At 40.9% G+C, this 20,090-nt stretch overlaps 1 protein-coding gene across 1 annotated transcript; it reads left to right on the forward strand.

The window, feature by feature from the left end:
* Positions 1–16,764: 16,764 nt before the first annotated feature.
* Positions 16,765–18,908, forward strand: LOC105973148 (pelargonidin 3-O-(6-caffeoylglucoside) 5-O-(6-O-malonylglucoside) 4'''-malonyltransferase). The gene is made up of 2 exons (XM_088821183.1): positions 16,765–16,782; positions 17,519–18,908. Exons 1-2 carry the CDS (start codon positions 16,765–16,767, stop codon positions 18,707–18,709), a joined length of 1,209 nt encoding a protein of 402 aa, XP_088677309.1. The 3' UTR covers positions 18,710–18,908.
* Positions 18,909–20,090: the final 1,182 nt, after the last annotated feature.

Genomic DNA, 20,090 nt, shown 5'->3' on the forward strand with positions numbered 1-20,090 from the left:
TGATTAGCCCAAGAACAAAATTGTATTTTGTTGCAACATATTTATTGTTGCCAATACATGACTTATTTTCAACCGCACCCGCCAGCCCGACCCTTGGACTACCGACCCGATCTTTGGACCGCCAACCCGCATTTGCGGACCCGACCTTTAGACCGCCGAACCGTTTCAGAGTCGGAATTGTTGGGTTAAACTCATGATTAAGCCAATACGCTAACTCGTTTGATAAATGTCAAATATATGGAGACATGGCAATGGTAAGAGTCGAACTCCGGTTGATTTGAAGTTATACACCTTTCAAACTGCTGGGGCAACACTACATTTGTGTAAACTGACTGAAAATAAATTTATAAAAACTAAATACACAAGATCAAATGATTAAAATAACTACATAAATAAATAATATGTCATAACAAATAATTTATTATATGTATTTTATGTTCAAAAAATAATTTACAATAAAATTTAATTATAAATATACATCTACCATTAATTATATATAGTAATTTTTTAAAATCATATCAACAATTGACTTAACAAAATAATTATGAGTTATTGTAGTTAATATAAACAAATAAGATTTTTCTTATCATATTATATATATATATATATATATATATATATATATATATATATATATATATATATATATATATATATATATATATATATATATATATATATATATATATATATATATATATATATATATATATATATATATATATATATATATATATATATATATATATAAATTCAAGAAAAATAGTTGGTTTTTAAATTTACAACGATTATATTTTGTTGTCAAATCACTTGGAGCATTTATAACAAAATATTTCGTTGTCTTTCGTCACTTATTCACAACAAAAATAAATTTGTTGCCATTGTAAATGTATTTACTACAATTTTATATCGTAGCAAAAAGAAATATTCTTTTGCAACAATAAAGTTGTTGTCTTACATTAAATTCGTTGTAAAATATATACGATACTATTCACGACAATATGTTTCGTTGCCTATGAGATTCAATGGCAACAAAAATATGTTGTTACACAAATGTTATTCTTTAGCCACAAATACTATGTCGTTGCTAAAATATAACTATTGGCAACGGAATTCATTTTGTCGATAAAGAAATCATTGCCTATTTTGCATTTTCTTGTAGTGTGTGTATCCTAGTTTTTATACTTCAAAATACATTTTTAATATATTGTAGTAGATATTGATTTTGCTTTTTACTCATTATTTTGTTGCATTGGAATATCAATATTTGTGAAGTGTCGTATTCCATTTTGTATAATTTACTTAAAAGTTATGTGCCTTTTTCTTTTCATGTCTTACTGAGAGGTACTGAAAAATTATTGGCCCCAAATTATTTAATATCACCATAATTTAAATGGTAAATGGTTACCTGTTGGTATCCCGACATAGATGATAATGGTCCTGCTATTTCAAAATAGTTTTTAAAAGGGTTTGGTATGGTTCTAGTATTACACTTTTTGTAGGGTACCCGCTTCGCTGTCAGTCATATTTTAGCTCCAGAACGTGAGTTTTTCAATAGCAGTCGAGATTTCAGTTTTTCATCTTCTCAGCAAAAAAAAAAAAAAAAACAATTCTTCGAAAGAGGGACTTAAAAGATTCTTGGAAGGAGGTCGATATGTCAACTAAATAAATTCAACGTTGAAGGGAGTTCAACCGTGCAAAGTGGAGGAGCCTGGCACAAGAATGGCGTGAAGATAAAAATTGAGTCTTTCTTTTATTATTTAAACCCTATTATTGTGCTTATAACGATGAAATAGTGAGATTGACCGGCATTCAACCAATTTGTAATCCAAGATTCCATCCTTTTAGTAAATGATAGAGAAATCCACCAGGATAAAAGTACTATAGATGCAAGATCCAAAACAGGAGTGAATGCTTTCGTATTTTTCTTATTTTTCACCAGTGAATTTTTAATTAACCCACTTCATTTGTGGACTTTATGTGATTGAATATTTTTTTCAAATATGAGTTCGAGATAAGGTATCAAACCTATGAATTTAATTGATTTTTGACATTGTTGTAGATCTCGTGGATATGAGGTACAGTTGTATTCGAGTCACATTAAATTTCTGTTTATTTTACATTTTTCCTACAAATTGTCCCAACATTTAGCATAACAGCAAACAAAAACTGAATTTGACACAAATAAATAATATTTGCACCAAATAAAACTAACAACCTTAATTAGAATTCAATTTCCAAATCACTTATAAAAGAAAATTATCATGTATTACAATTTCAAGGGAGTCACAACGATTTTGTCGCAAATACATGACGCATCTAAATTTTTAATCAAAACTACAAGTTTAATTGCATAATCAATCTAGATATTTCATAATGCGCATATTTTTTTTAAATTTATAGTGAATTTACTAGAGTTCGAAAAATTCATACCAGACTGATACTATATTAGAATTCATCATTGAGGGAAGAAAAAAATTAGCTTTTCCATAATTCCGAGTTATGTTTGATAATTGAGATTTGAGAATTAACTAACAAAAACGCTATTTATACAGCTCGCAATTAACTAACAAAAACGCTATTTATAAGGATTTTTATGCATAACTCTCTAATCGACAATCATTACTATTTTAGGTTCAGGGCTATATCTCTTTCGTCAATAAGTCCATCCATTTAATATGTATTACAAATCAAGGCAAAATTTATATATATGACAAAATTATCCCAACCCTTTAAAGACAATTCATAATTGTAACCTCAATTTAACTTCAATTTCATCAATTTTGACCACATAAATTTAATTTTGACTTTTTTTCTTTTTTTAACTTCAATTTTGACTTTTTTTGGCTGTTATTTCCGCCGCTGGTTTCCGGCGTTCAGTTTTTATTTTATTTTTGTTTTCGGTTTTTTACGTCGCTGGTTTCCAGAGTTGACCGGCGGTCAGCGTCAGTCTGCAACGTTGACTTTCTTTTTCCCTAAAATTTGTATCCGTTTTTTTTTTTTGGTGTCGTCGTTGAACGTTGACTATAATTATACTTTCATTGACAGTAATTGTACTCTCGATGAGATTAATTGTCCTGCCAACTGACAGTAATTGTATTGTAGTTGACAATTCAATTACTATAAACACAATAATATAACTTCAACCATATCAATATTATTATTTTTGCCGTTTTTTATTTTGTTTGATTTGTTGACCAATCAACGTAATAATATTATTGTCGTTGATGGCAAAATTATTGTAAACACATATTATTGTCAACCACTTCAATTTTTTTTTTAATCTTTTTTGGCATTTTTTTTGTTTGATTTGTTGACCGATTAATGTAATAATATTACTGTCTACTATAGAATATATCACCGGTAAATACAAAAATATTATTCTAGTTAACGGTAATATTATTGTGGTTGAAAGTAATATTATTGTCAAAATATTAATTATTTTAGCTTTTTAATATGTTTGGCATTGTTGAACGATCATCATATTAATATTATTCAAGTATTACACAATAATAGTGATTTTTATTGTGTTAATATTTGATATGCCTAATTGGTCAACCCAATAAGCCTACATTTTCTCTACTTACTGGGCCACGAGCCGGATTTAGAAGAACACTATTACAAAAATCCAATTACCTTCAAATAATGTTTCGATAAGGTATAAATACTGATTTAATTCATTTATTAAAGGGGGGCCTATTATTTGAAATAATACGAGGAGTCATATTCTCTCAACTATATCTACAATTCGCACGTCTGACTTGAGCGTCGGAGGGGTTTTCGCCGGATCAACCCCCGGCCTAGTTCACGTGTTCTCTGTTTGCAGGTATCTCAGGGCCATCTAGCACGCGGGCAGTGATCCACTTTGCTCTCCCAGCTCCCTCAATCTCAACTACTTAAGGTGATCTATTTCTAGCATCATCAATATTATTGTGCTAGAGTTTAATATAACAATATTACTGTGTTAAACAGTAATATAGTTAATATGACTGTCAACCACAATAATTTTACTGTTTAAAAGGGTAAAAACATGTTGAAAAGAACAAAATTCAAAAAAAAAAAAGGTCAACGCAGCCAGAGACCAGCCTTAGCCGCCGGTCAGTGGTGGCATAATGGGTTGTCCCTTGCTGTTGCGTTCTGTTAGGCCGGTCAACGCTGGGAAGGAAAAAAACAGACAAACAAAAAAAAGGTCAAAGGTAGTGACGAGCGAAATTGAAGTCAAAATAGGGTTAGAGGTAAAAAATGAACAATTTGTGAAATTTGGTATCAAATTAAATTAATGATGAAATTGAAGCATATATTTTCCACAACTCTGGACATTGTCTGAGTTGTTTTGTAAAAAAAGTTTTTTATTTGCACCTATTTATGAATAAATAGTCAATGATGAGCTTATTTGTAATAGGTCCTATAAAATACATGAGCTACAAAATGCACTTTAATGACGGTCCTAAAAGCTAAAATCTTTTAGGTATTTAAAATGCACTCGTCAAAAGTTACGAGACCTTGACTTCCATCTCCCATAATTAGGGCACTATATCATCTCTCTATCCCCTCGACAATAGGCACGACAACGGCGGCAGTGTTGGCGATGATGTGTGGCAGTCCCTTCGGCTTCTACATATGACGATATGCCGCTCTCGTTCGAGCAGTTATGTTGTTGAACAAAAGAACTCGTTTCTCTTGCACGGGGTTTTCAATCATTGTCTTTCAGATGTTATTATTTAACTAAAATACAGCATCGATAAGATCGTAACCTGATCACGTGGATACTAATTGATATGATTTCACGGTATCATCGAATTTTTACTTGCGCAACTAAGTTAGAAAAAATTTCGTTGCTAATTCCTTAATAGTTAATATATATATATATATATATATATATATATATATATATATATATATATATATATATATATATATATATATATATATATATATATATATATATATATATAACTCAAACCAATACTTTTCTACACTACGATAACTCCAACAAGTTAGAAAAATTAGAGTCGCTGCAAACACAAAGTCATAGCCCAGATGTGTACTCATCTTATTTTACACTCCACCACTACTTTTATTGGCTTCAAATTGCATATCAATCCAAAATGTCTCAATTTCGTTCCCACGGGTCTATCAACTTTTTCTGGATTGCAAATATCAATATTTGGTTTCATTCAGTATTAAATTATCACAATTATATAATAAGCCTACTATATTAAAATATATCTTAATATTAAAATTTCGGGTCAAATTGACAGCCAAGTATTTTGGCTATATCCTTTTCTTACCAACTTCTGTTAATTAAAGTTGAATTGGAAGTATATCCAATGCATCTACAAATTTTCGTGTTCTAAACTTTTGCGAAATTTCTATCTGCTCTGTATTATTTATCTCCTTGAGCAGTTTTTTTTTTCCTCTAAATTATTTATCACTTTACAATTCCAATAAAGCATTAATTGTACTATTTTCAAAATTTCCCTTTATCAATCTTAATTAATTAACTCTTAATTAATTAACTGAAAAATAATACATAAATATTTAAGTAATTTTCTTTGTTTTCTGCTATAACCTGCACACATTTTTTTTTTAATATGTGCGCATCAACAAAACACATACATATAAAATTGGACGGAGGAAGTATCTTCTTAGAGAGTTTTCCTTGTCTAAAACTATTTGACATTTTAAATTTTCAACAAAATATTAATTGCTTTATTTTCAATTTTACCCTTTATTACTCTTATAAATTAATTACTCGAAAACAATTATTACTAAGGATATTTTAGTAATTTTTATGTCATGTACTATAAATATAATTTATGCGTATTTATAATTTTTTTTAATATGTACGCAACAATCTAAATCAAATTAAAATATTGCAATTATCTAATTCTACTATTCCCACCATAGCGAACCAAGGTAAAATATTTTGATCGTAACATTTTTCAAATGAAAATTGATTGATTCAAACTAAGTTGAAAAATCAATAATAATTGAAGATACATTCAACTCTTGTTCTCCAATTTTTATGAAAGTCAAATTGCGTCACAATCAAAATATATATAAATTGCAATTTGCAATTGTATAACTTTCATGTTACATCGTAATTTACACCTACTAAAAAAAATCTAAAAATGCCAATATTCCCATTTTACCCCCAACTCTCATGATAAAAGAGACCCCCAACAAATTTGGAACCATCAACCAAGATCTCTATTTTCCTTCACCCATCCATTATATTTACATTTAATTTAAATATGAAAGTGAATATAGTTAGCACCAAGTTGATAAAACCATGCTCCCCAACTCCTCAAAGCCTTAGAAATCACAAGATATCTTTCATAGATTATCTTAACCCTCCAATGAATGTTGGAGTCATTCTCCTATATGATAACTCAATATCACTGATATACCTAAATGGGCCGGCCCAATGGGCCCTCAAATATATCTACTAATTAGGCCCACTACACGAAAGCCCAAATACCTTCAAAGTAAGGCTTGGGCCCAACAAAGCAAGCCCAATCCAATCACCGGGATATAAATAGGTGTTTTACTCATTTGTAAAGGTACGTTCTATTTTATTCACAATAAACTACGAGTTATATTCTCTCGGCTACCTCTACGATCCGTACATCTGACTTGAGCGTCGGAGGGGTTTCCGCCGGATCAACCCCCGGCTTAGTTCACGTGTGCTCTTTTCGCAGGGACCTCAGGATCATCAAGTTATCCAGCTACTGATCCGCTTTGCTCTCCCAGTTCGTTTTCTATACTATCCTAGGTGAGCTATACTTTAGCATCATCATTTTGGCGCCGTCTGTGGGAAACGATGCAAACCAGATCACGTAGCCAACAAGATCCTCCTGAGGCGTCAGCTCGGAGAGAGAATGACACAGCAAGTAACCTTCCAGTCCGTGGAGGATCGGGCATACCACCTCCTCCACGCCCCGCGGATCCACTTCCCCCACGTCCCACGGAGCCAGCTCTTCCACGTGTGGCAGATCCACCTCGCGAGGTTCAGGTGATCCCTCCTCGGGACCCACCACTCGCCGATCCAGCTCTCCCTGCTCCTCGAACGGTTCAAATAACCGAGGATGCGCTCCAACGCATGATAGCGGAAGCTTCAACTCGCGCCGCCACAGAGGCTGTGACTCAATATATCGCTACGATGGGAGCAAACGCTCCCAATGCGATACCAGCACCAGCTCCATTTGTAGCGCCACCTGTGGCGCCACCGCCAATCCAGAATCAAATAAGTGTCTCCTCCTCTACCTCGGATCCACGGTCCCGAGTGCAGCTATCTACCAACCATAGAGGGGCACAGCCCAGACAGCGACGTCCACGCTCACCCCCACGGGGGAATGCGTCACCACCAAGAGTCCCTCTCTTTAATGAGGGAGAAGGCGAAGTAAACAGCAGAATGTCTCGCCAAAACCTTTTCTCCCAACCAAATAATCAAAGGGATGAAAGAATGCCTCCCCAAACAAGACGCAGTCCCTTCACCATAGACATTCTCAACGAGATTTTACCTCAAGGGGTAAAGATCTCGGGGTTACCACAATTTGAAGGGACCACCGACCCGCAGGAACATATAGAGAAATTCAGTGCCATGGCAGATTTATATGGCCCAACGGATGCAGCGATGTGCAAAATGTTCCGCACCACTCTCTCCAAGAGGGCAATGAATTGGTTTAACTCCCTGCCCATAGGGTCGATTGACACCTTCGCTCGGTTGTCGACCCGCTTCACCAACCAATTCGCCATCAACAAACAATATGCCAAGACTCCAGCTCATCTTTTCTCTATAGTACAGAGAGATAACGAGACGCTCCGCAACTACATTAAGCGTTTCGTAGAAGCCGTCCACGAGGTCCCCAGTGTAGGACAAGACATGCTCTCCGGGATCATGCAGCAGAACTTGAAACCGGGTAGATTCAAAGAATCTATCGCCGGAAGACCTCCAGGCAACCTAGAAGAGTTGCTGAATCGAGCCGAAAAATACGTCCGGATAGAGGAAGCCTCTACCCATGCTCCTCCTAAAAGAAAAAGGGAAGACGAACGTCAGGACAATAGGAGGCGCGACGATCGACGTCCACCACTACCACCTCAAGGCCAACCCTCTTCCTCCTACAATAGGTTCACTCCGCTGAACACTCGCCTCACGGAAATCCTTCACGTGATAGAGCAGAAAGGTTTAGCAGAACCTCCACGTCCTATGCAGCCAAACGCAAAGCGAGAAAAATCGGATCGTTATTGTCGATTCCATAAGGACAGAGGGCATACTACGGAAGAGTGTGCACAACTTAAAATGGCGATTGAGAGGCTGATCAAACAAGGCCATTTAGGCGAATACGTCGATAAGCCGCGAAATAAACGCCGTGATGATCCTCCACGCCGAGATAACAACCGAGATCAACAACAAAGACGAGAAGATGGGGGTCACCGACGTGACCTAGATAACAATGATAACCAGCCTACCCGAGGAATCATCTCCTTCATCTCCGGAGGACCGGCGGGAGGCGATTCACATAATGCAAGACGCACACTCGCTCGATCAGCGCGCATGAATCAAGAACGCGCTTCTCCATCCGAACGCGTATATCAAATACGAAGACCTGATCACAGCATAGTCTTCAACTCCTCCGACCTTGAAGGTCCAGAGGAAGACCATGTCGACGCATTAGTGGTAACAACAACGGTGGCCAACTTCTTGGTCAAGAAAATATTAGTAGATGGTGGGAGCTCAGCTGACATCATGTACCTCCATGCTTTTAAGCAGCTAGGCATAGATAATGCCCGTTTTAGTCCCATCTCCACACCCCTGAAAGGGTTCACAGGAGAAGGCATTTTGTCAATGGGAGAAGTGGAGCTGCCTGTTTCTTTAGGGGAAGACCCCTGTCGAATCACGAAACTAATCAAGTTCCTCGTCGTCGACAGGCCATCACCCTACAACATCATTCTGGGGAGGCCAGCCATCCACACATTCAAGTCAGTACCTTCCTCCTACCATCAGAAATGGAAGTTCCCTACTCCCTATGGAATGGGAGAAGTGCTTGGAGATAGACGTCTCGCCCGAGAGTGCTATGCAAGGGCCCTACGAGAACCTTCCAAGAAGCCTAAACCACCCGGAAGGGGAGACGACACCCAAAAATCCGACAAACGGAAATGGGTCAATGCGATCACTGAGGACAATAAAGAAATCCTCATCAGTGTACCAGACGATAGCATCAAGCTAGCAGCTGTTGAAGAGCTTAAGCTCATAGAGCTCACCCCTGGAGATAGCTCAAAATTCCTACGCATTGGGTCTGATTTAGATCCTGAGATCGAGAAGCATTTAGTTAAATTCCTGCGGCACAATGGAGATGTGTTCGCTTGGAAAGCCCAAGATTTGTCAGGCATTCCCCCTCAGGTAGCCTTGCATCGGCTCAACGTCGACAAGAGGTTGAAGCCAGTCAAACAGAGGAAACGGACATTTGGTCCCGAGCGCAACAAACATATCAAAGCGGAAGTGGCAAAACTCCTTGACGCAGGCCACATACGACCAGTTCAATATCCTGAATGGTTGTCGAACGTAGTACTCGTTCCCAAACCCGGAGACAAGTGGAGACTATGCATAGACTTCACCGACCTCAACAAAGCTTGTCCTAAGGACCCTTTTCCTCTACCTAGAATCGATCAGCTCATTGATTCGACATCAGGATGCGAGCTCCTCAGCTTCCTTGATGCATACCAAGGGTATAACCAGATCTTACTTGCGCCAGAAGATCAAGAGAGGACTAGTTTCATCACTGACCAAGGCATCTACTGCTATCAAGTCATGCCCTTCGGGTTGAAAAACGCAGGAGCCACCTACCAGCGTCTAGTGAACAAAATGTTCGCAGCTCAGATCGGTAAAAATATGGAGGTGTACATCGACGATATGCTCATCAAAAGTATTAAGGTCTCGGACCACATAACGGATCTGGAACAGTGTTTCGCCACCTTGCGAAAATATAAGATGAAGCTCAACCCCCTCAAATGTTCATTCGGAGTTCGGGGAGGCAAATTTCTGGGATATATGATTTCACACCGAGGGATCGAAGCTAATCCCGCGAAAATCGAAGCAATTACCTCCATGGCCCCGCCAACATCGATAAAGAAAGTTCAACAGCTCAACGGTTGTTTGGCATCCCTGAACAGGTTCATTTCAAGATCAGCGGACAAAGCTCTCCCCTTCTTCAAGATTTTAAGAGGAGAAAAAAAGTTCCAGTGGGATGAGGCATGTCAAAAGGCCTTCACAGAGTTAAAGTCATATCTCGCATCACCACCACTGCTCACAAAACCTCAGCCTGGAGACACCCTCCTACTATACCTAGCTACCTCAGCTAATGCCGTCAGCGCAGTCCTCATCCGAGATGGGGAAAAGGGCCACCAACCCATATACTACATAAGTCGCGCACTCCAAGGAGCCGAACAACGCTACACCAACATGGAGAAACTCGCTCTCGCCCTTATCAACGCAGCTCGGAAGCTTCGACCGTACTTCCAGTCACATCCAGTGGTGGTTCTCACAAATTATCCTCTGAAACAAATACTAAGAAGTCCCGAAACATCCGGGCGATTAGCAAAATGGGCGATAGAGCTAAGTGAATATGGAGTGGAGTTCAAACCCCGCCCAGCTATCAAAGCACAAATATTGGCTGATTTTCTAGTCGAAATGACTTCGATGGAAGAAAATACCTCTCTACCTACTTGGTCTGTCAGCGTGGATGGATCTTCTACTACAACAGGAGGTGGAGCGGGCATCGTACTAACAAACCCCGACGGAGACGAATTCGAGTATGCTCAACGCTTCGAATTCACCGCCTCGAACAACGTCGCTGAGTACGAAGCACTGATAGCAGGAATCCGCCTCGCCCTAGCAGCCGGAGCGCGCAAGCTCCTAATCCAAAGCGACTCTCAGCTCGTCGTCAACCAAGTACTTGGAACTTACGAGGCTAAAGAAGACACCATGGCCAAATACTTAGCTCTCGCGCACACTCTCTTATCTAAATTCGAGAGCTACGAGATAAGACAAGCACCTCGCTCCAATAATATCCACGCTGACAAATTAGCTAGGCTTGGAAGCTCCATGGCCACCATCGGAAGTCGGAAGGTGACGCTCCTCACTTCACCTCAGCCAGAGATAACTTCACCCACAGAAGTACAGTACACCGAGGAGGATGAACCATGCTGGTTCACTCCAATCCTGAAGTATCTCAAGAAGGGAGAACTTCCAACAGATCCCACTGAAGCGCGGAAGTTAAAAACAAGAGCCGCCCGATTCACTATAGTGGGAGAAGAACTATACAAACGAGGTTTCTCATTCCCTTACCTCAAGTGCCTCGACCCGACCACAGCGGATTACGTACTTAGAGAGGTACACGAAGGCATCTGCGGAAATCACTTAAGCGGGAGAACTTTAGCTCTCAAACTACTGAGGCAAGGCTACTATTGGCCGACGATGCATGAAGACGCGAAGAAGTTAGTCCGGAAGTGTAAGCCCTGCCAAGAGCATGCGAATATCACTCACCTACCAGCGGCATTAATGCAACCAATTGACAGCCCCATCCCTTTCGCCCAATGGGGGATGGACTTAGTTGGACCATTCCCACCCGCCACAGGAGGACGTAAGTACCTCATTGTAGCAGTGGACTACTTCACCAAATGGGTGGAGGCGGAACCCTTAGCACGTATCCGAGAAGAAGAAGTCATCCAATTCCTATGGAAGAACATCGTGTGCCGCTTCGGAATCCCGCGTTCCATCATCTCGGATAATGGAACCCAATTTTGCGGTGACAAAGTAAAAAATTGGTGCATCGGTTTGGACATCAAGCAGTTCTTCACATCGGTAGCAAATCCACAAGCTAACGGCCAGACGGAGGTTACAAATCGCACCATCCTCCAACACCTTAAGACAAGGCTGGGAAGTGCCAAAGGAAAATGGGTGGAAGAATTGCCTAACGCCCTATGGGCTTATCGCACAACCCCACGCGCAGCAACCGGAGAGTCGCCTTTCAATCTAGCTTTCGGAACAGAAGCTATAGCACCCGTTGAAATAGGTGAACCATCTTGGAGAATCACCAACTATGATCCAGCAGCTAATGAAGAAGCTATGCGAGGAAGCCTAGACCTTGTAGATGAGTTACGTGAGATTGCATACATCCGACAACAGATGTATAAATCACGCATGGCCAAGGCATATAACTCAAAGGTCCGCCCTCGCTCCTTTCAAGTCGGAGATTTAGTCCTCCGAAAAGCTGAAGCCTCTCACCCCATCGGTAAGCTCGACCCAAAATGGGAAGGACCGTATAAAATCACAAAGGTGGTCAACACTGGAGCATATCGCCTCGAGAACATTGATGGACGCCCTATACCCAGAACATGGAATATAGGGAACCTCAAGCGGTTCTACGCTTAAGGTATACATCTACCTTACTTCAGATCAGTTAAGGTCATCATCCATACCCCTTCTATATAAAAGTTACTTACAAATGGTCGCATCTGCAGGCTCCACGACCTTCCACGTAACTCGTCTTGTAAGCTGTTCCTAGATGGTTAGAAATTTTTCTACTACATAACCAGGTGCGTTAACATCCCACCTAAACTGGGGGGCTAGTAAATTTATTTTCACCAGCAATTCATCATCACATCTCACCATCTTATTACAGATTGAGATCCATTACGAGAGGATGCATATTACTCAAGCAACGGCCCGAAGAGCGAGAACACTCCATACCACATCGCCAAGGGTAACTATACTTCCATTAGCATTCAACACACGGATGATCTTATTTACTCCTACTAACGTGAAAAAATCATTCCACTAGCAGGCATGGTCGCAGAGTAACTCGCAGCAACTCACGAGTTGATTTCATATCTCGAAATGCGAGGAAGAAAAAACATCCCCATAGCATGGTACGTAGATCGGCAATGCGCATCCCCTCAGCTTCAATTACTAGGTGTTCAATACAAATGCTTAGACAAAATTCCTTTTTTCTCAATTATATTTGACAGGCATCGAAACGCCAAAGGAATTCATTTTACCATCAGCACAGCAAAACGAACGAGTACAAGCAAGACGTGGAAGAAGAAGAACAAGTGTAGTACAATCACTTAGAACAATTTTTATCAAGTCAATTTTTTTTTCTCGCTCCACCAGTAGTTATTTACCTTCGCCTCATGAAGGCCTATCGCATTAGTCCTTTACTTACATTCGCCTCACGTAGACATGTAACAATTCTCCTTTGCTATCGTTGAATAAATAATACTTTTCGCTTTACTATCTACGCCTTTACGTCTATACAAATTACCTCTTACCATGAGTTCAAGTCAATACCACCCTACAAACACTTAGAGAGATTTAGATAATCCGTATAGCCTGGCCAGCTGGATTAGCTAAGTCCTTTTATTTGTTTCACGAGGTGTTAATTTTAAAACGTGGCCACGGACAAATATAATTAAGACCCAAGCGGTCCAAACAAAGGGCACGACCCTTAACATAAACCTTGGGAGACTGATCCCCTCCTCAAGTACATCGCGTACAATGCTAAATGTAAACACATAAAAGCAACGCAGTAATTCTTGACAATGTCAAAATTAATAAATCGAAATTTTAAATTTCAAAGTCAAACAAGGAAAAAAGTCAAACGAAAGAGTAGTGGACATACCCATCTACATCAGCAAAAAAAAAAAAAAAAAAAAAAAAAAAAAAAACAAGAAGGGAAAGATAACTATCCTAGCAAAAATATCTAAACTCCACGTCCACGGGCAGAAGACGCCCTAACAGTGGAGTCATCAACAGCCATGTCATCCACGAGCTCTGTGCCCGTTTCGTTGCCATCGACCTCATCTTCATCTTCATCGGATATACCAGCCTCCATCCCGCGAATCACTTCCTCGCTGATCCCACCCGCATCACGCAGATATTTGCGACAAGAACGCACTAATGGCTTATAAACCACAGCCAATGCATGCTCCTCAACCATAGCAGCACACTCATCACTACCTCGGAAACTAGCTTTAGTCTCCTCCACAATGGACTCCTTATAAGCCGCACCACCTGATGTCGCAAGGAACCTCTTCCCCGTCGCCTTCTCAGCTTCATATTTCTCTTTAAGCTGATCGTAGCATTTGTTCAACTTGTGAACATCATCTTTATAAGCCTTCGCATCACCCCGGATAACCTCGAGCTCCTCCGTCCTCTCAGCAAGCTCCTCTGTCCTCCGAGCAAGCTCTTCAGAGCGTAGAGCGAGATCGGACCGCGCTTCCTCCAACTGACTTAGAAGCTCATCCTCACGTGCTTGACTTCGAGCCCGACCCTCTTCCTTACTAGCTTCCGCATTCCTACCGTGCTCCACGAGGTATCTCCAAGTCGCTACCAACTAAAAAAAAAAAAAAACAAAAAAAACATATAATAATAATAATAATAACAATATTATTCACAAGCCAAGAGAGAATAAAACATAAAATCTTGTTTTAAATAGACAAGTACTCACCCGACATATGTCTCCACCAGCTAACTCTAGCATGTGAGAAGGACCCTTACCAGACATCCGAACACGATCATACTCTCGAACGAAACCCTCGGTACTCAACATCGGCAAATCATAATCCGACACATCCCAGTACGACTCCTTACCATCGCGGTTTACTCCATAAGTAAACAGCTGTTTCCCTCCTCCACCATGGAAAGCATAAGTCTCCTCTGGCTCTACCCGTGGACGCTTAGGCACAGCCACATACTCGATATCCACCCTCTTCCCCTTGCCACGGTCCCTCGTCGGTGGACGCCCCTCCACTTCACCAGCACTGCTACGATCATCTGCGACTACTCGAGGAGCTTCTACATGGACCTCCCCACGAGGCAAACCATTTGAAGAACCTCCCAAGGTAGAGGGTACCTTCTTCGATGCCTTCTTCGATGCCTTCTTCGACGTCCCATTCGCCTTAGCTTGAAGTGCCGCAAAGGTGATACCCCCATCTACAAGAGATAAAGAATACATAAGAAACATGAGATATAAACTGCAAAATAAAGTAAAATAAAAAAAAAAAAACAACAAAGAAGAGGAACACAAGTCATGGCAACAAAAGGATATACGATGCTGACCCTTCACCGTCGGTATCAAACTCCTCGGATCAAATTCCACATCACACAACCCAGATTCCTCAATCCTCTTCGCCATATTTGCAGTCATCGCGAAACTCTCACACGTAGGATTCCAAACTACGGGAACGTCAAAAGTGGGAGCCCTCACGTAAAAAAAATAGTTCTTCCATTTCTCCAAGGAAAGCTTCACACTCTTCACGAATTGGTAATGAACGCGAGGATGAAAGCAAAAGAAAGGCATCTTATTGGGCCGATGTAACGTAAATAACGCCTTAAATAAACTCACAGACACAGGCAGACCTACTCGAGCCACCCTAAAATGAAACGCCTGGAAAATCAGAACAGCACTGGGCGTTAGCTGACTATACCCAATCTTGAATTCCTCACAGACCTTCAACAAGGTCGGATGCGGTGTAATCTGAGATGTACACGTCAAGTAACCTAAAAACACCGTATGAAATCCATCGGGTGGCGAATACAAACGGTCACCCTTCTGAGGCAACAACAACTCAACGTTACTTGGCGCTCCAGATAAACGACGAATAGAGTGCAGATGCTCTTCCGTCAACAAACTATCAAAATCAACTAAGTCCAAATTAATCGGCTTAATTTTCTTCTGCTTCCTCTTATCAATCTCAATATCACCTGGCGGAATATCATCTTCCTCCTCCTCATCATCTGTCAGCTCAACTTCACTATTGGACACCGCCAAATCACTCGCCAAAGGAGCTTGATGCGAATCATCACTATCGCTCCCAAAATCCACGACACGGCGACGTCTACTAGAACCATCCTCAACAACGTTAGAGCGAATATTAACATTACCACTCGTTTCGACATCGTCACTCCAAGATTCAATGATTTCTCGCCTTACGGAACCCCGAACAGTCACATCATCTTCATCGAAAATTTGCTCCTTATTTCGCCCGACCCGCTCGCCCAAATCGGGCCGAAAACGAGAGCTACACGCGCCCGCACGCGCGCGCGCTACCCCAAAAGGGGCTGCTTCACGCGCGCGCGCGTCCTCCAGTACAGCAGGGCCACGTGTGTCTTTCCCAGCCAGCCACGCGCTCCCACGCGCTCTGTCACCCCCCGATGACGCGCGCTCACGCGCGCCCTCCGATGGCAGCGCGCGCGCGTCACCAACTCTCCCGCTCTCCATCGACGCGCGCGCACGCGCCCCTTCATTGGGCAGCGCGCGCGCGTCAGCATTGCCCACACCACCTGCCACCACGCGCGCGTCGGGACACGGACCAATCCCGCGCGCGCGTGCCCCCACGTCTGACGCACGACCGGTAGCAGCAGGCCCACGTGGCCTGCTTTCTCTCTCCCTCCCCTTCTCGGAATCCGGGCCAGCCTCCACATCAACGGCTCGGCTCGGCTCCCCATCCGCCTCGAAGTGCGCGCCCTCTCTCACACACATCCGCCCGGCTAATTGGCTCGAGCCAACGCCAGAAGCCAAGCCTGTTACAACCCCCCTTTTATTTTCACCTCGTGAATTTCCTACTGCAGATCCAATCTCTACACCCGATAGTACAAGTTTATCGCGTTCCATACCCACCGTACCAAACGTTTTCTCGCCCCCCTCGACCGGATCTCGAAGTTTAATACGCAAAGAATTTGACTTACTCGGGTTCGACATGATATATTTTTATCCGGTTAAAAAACAAAAAATTTCTACCCAACCGCAAATAAAAAATTTTCAAGAGAAGAATAGCACAGAAGAAAACCTAGAGTTCAAAGTACATACCCATATTAATTACGCAGGAGAGGCAGTTTATCTCTTTCTACCGCACAAGAAGTCTATTTATTTGGCCCTGGTATAATATTTAAAACCCTTAAATATATACCTCGTTGCCAAATAAATACAATTATCCCTTATTAAAATTAAGGAATTAATTCACCACCAACGGAAACAATTTAATCCCCGACGCAATTAACTCTCGACACGACCCGGATTCCTCTACACAAGTCCCCATCTCGAATCGAGAGTTGGGGGGCTTAATGATATACCTAAATGGGCCGGCCCAATGGGCCCTCAAATATATCTACTAATTAGGCCCACTACACGAAAGCCCAAATACCTTCAAAGTAAGGCTTGGGCCCAACAAAGCAAGCCCAATCCAATCACCGGGATATAAATAGGTGTTTTACTCATTTGTAAAGGTACGTTCTATTTTATTCACAATAAACTACGAGTTATATTCTCTCGGCTACCTCTACGATCCGTACATCTGACTTGAGCGTCGGAGGGGTTTCCGCCGGATCAACCCCCGGCTTAGTTCACGTGTGCTCTTTTCGCAGGGACCTCAGGATCATCAAGTTATCCAGCTACTGATCCGCTTTGCTCTCCCAGTTCGTTTTCTATACTATCCTAGGTGAGCTATACTTTAGCATCATCAATCACCAAACAATCCAAAACAAACAACAACCCATTTTCAAGAATCACTATCCAAGATTCTACCCCAATTCTACCCTCTTGCCGGAAGATACATCAAAGAGGATCACTCGGTCGACTGCAATGATTCGGGCGCGGAATTCGTAGAAGCACAAGTTGTTGACGATGATGTGACGCTAAGTGATGTCATTCTTGCATCCAAAAGAGAAGTGAAGCTTCTAAATGATTATTTCCTCCCACCTAAATTTCACCAAGTGGATGAATCTCTAGCGGACCCACTTCTCTCGATTCGGATCACACGGTTCAAGTGCGGTGGGCTTGTAGTCAGCGTCAGCGTTTCTCACAGAATTTTCGACGCGTCTTCCGTCGGGACTTTCATCGCCGTTTGGTCGAACGCCAACAAAAATCCAGGGATGGTGGGAAGCATCAAAATCCGACCGAGTTTCGACACGCCGCCCGAGTTTTTTCCAGGAAGCTACATTAGTCGTGGCGATTCAATAAAAACGTGTTGGGATCCCAACATCGTTGTCAAGAGGTTTTCGTTTCACAAGGAGGCTATAGCGAGACTGAGATCGAAATTGAAGTTGCCAGAAAACTCGAGAGTCCGCGTGGTGTCCGCGGTCATAGCGGAGGCCATGATCGGAGTGGATCGAGCGAAGCACAACGGGAAATCGAGAGCTTGCCTCATTGCCCAGGCGGTCAACATGCGTGGGAGAACATTTCCGCCTCTTCCCAAACATTCGTGTCGGAATTGGTTGATTCTGTCGCCCACACGGTGCATGATTCCAAGCACCGTTGTTGGGAATAATAATAATATTCAAGAATTGGTTGATATACTAGGCGATGGCCTCGAAAAAACCGTCGCCGATTGTGCTGAAATATTTTCTCCAACGGGTCGGGATGTGAAAAGTATAATTATGGAGCCTTTGGTGAATGTGAGGGGAAAATCGATGGGCGGGGAGGTGAATGTTTTTGCTTTTAGCGATTGGAGCAAGTTTGGATTTTACGAAGCGGATTTTGGATGGGGGAAGCCCGTGGTGGCGGGAATCGGGGCGTTTTCACGACCGAACATAATTGTACTTATGGATAGCAAAGAGGGTGGTGGATTGGAGGCGTGGGTGCATTTGAATCGTAATGACATGCCTTACTTCGAGGAGGACGACCAAATTAAACTATTTGCAACCTAATTAAGATATTGGAAACCAAATTACCGGGTCCGGATCTAGTCAATGATTGTTTACATTTTGTGTGGTTTGCTTGCACGAGAGTGGTGATCTACTTAGTGCTCATATATATGTAATTAGTTGTGTGTTAATTCCTTCCTTATAATTTTGTTTGGACTTTTTTCGAGAATATTAATTGATTTGTATGTAATTATTTATTTCAGTTGATATTTTACGATATATTGTTGGCCGAAAACCTACACGCAAGTGCATGTATCGTACAAGTAATATAGTGGACAATTAAGTTCGGATATCGAACCCACAGGGAATATTTAATTACTTAATCCTAGACGCTAAATTCTACCAATTATTATTAAGCCCACCCTACACAGTCGAATTTAGAGAGAATTAACTAAATTATACTAAATTAAACAGCAAGCAAAAAGAAGAAAGCAATTTAAAATGAAGATTTAATCAAGATAAGCAAGCCTAGGATTTTATTCTCCCCCCTATGTGATTATTACTCCCCCAATTCCTTCAATTATGCAAGCAATTAACCCGGATTATTAACCCGAGATGCTAAAATAATCATAACCCGCTTCCGCGTGTATTACGATTCTAATACTCTAGATTCAATTACTATATTCCTATGCAATTAATTCTAGAACACAACATTAAGCACAAATCTCAATAATGGCTACCTAAGAGATTAACTATATTCCTATGTTAATACCACAAAGGCTCTTCTACCACAGTTCTAATTATTAACCCGGTCTTCCGATTCATGCGATTAACAATAACATAAAAGCACATAAGGTGATCAAGTTCATGCACTTAATAAAACAAGTAGAAGAAATAATCCGGAATTAAAACTTGCATAAAATTATAGAATTGGGTTCATAAATCCCACATAGGGTTCCAAATAAAATCCTAGAAATAAAGACTTAGCTACTCGTAATTCTTATGATAAATAAAATAAAATAAATAAATTAAATAAGAAAAACTATGCTTGAATCTTCGTTGATCTTCTTTGCTCTTGATTTTGCCTCAAAAGATTGATCCCCAATTGTGTGCTTGGCTTGGTCTTATATAGGGTGAAGAACTTGGGGAAGAAGACAGTTTCCCTGTGCAATTAAAATTCCTTTACTGCGCAGCTTCGGAGTCTCGGACGGGGGTCCCACAATTTGCACTAAAACTGGGACGGGGGTCCGAGCTTTAAATCTTCAGAATTTTGATATTTTCACTTTTGACCCATATTTTCTCCAAAATTGCAGTTTTGACCTCATACTTTTCCAATTCTTCAATTTGTACCTAAAATACAATAAATCAACTTTTGAAGCACCAATTATCGTTAAAACACACCAAAAGCTCAAATAAAAAGATATGATAAAGTGTAAAAATATAC

This window comes from Erythranthe guttata, chromosome 8 (genome assembly GCF_056151865.1).
Source record: "Erythranthe guttata isolate IM_541 chromosome 8, IM_541, whole genome shotgun sequence".
Taxonomy (NCBI): domain Eukaryota; kingdom Viridiplantae; phylum Streptophyta; class Magnoliopsida; order Lamiales; family Phrymaceae; genus Erythranthe; species Erythranthe guttata.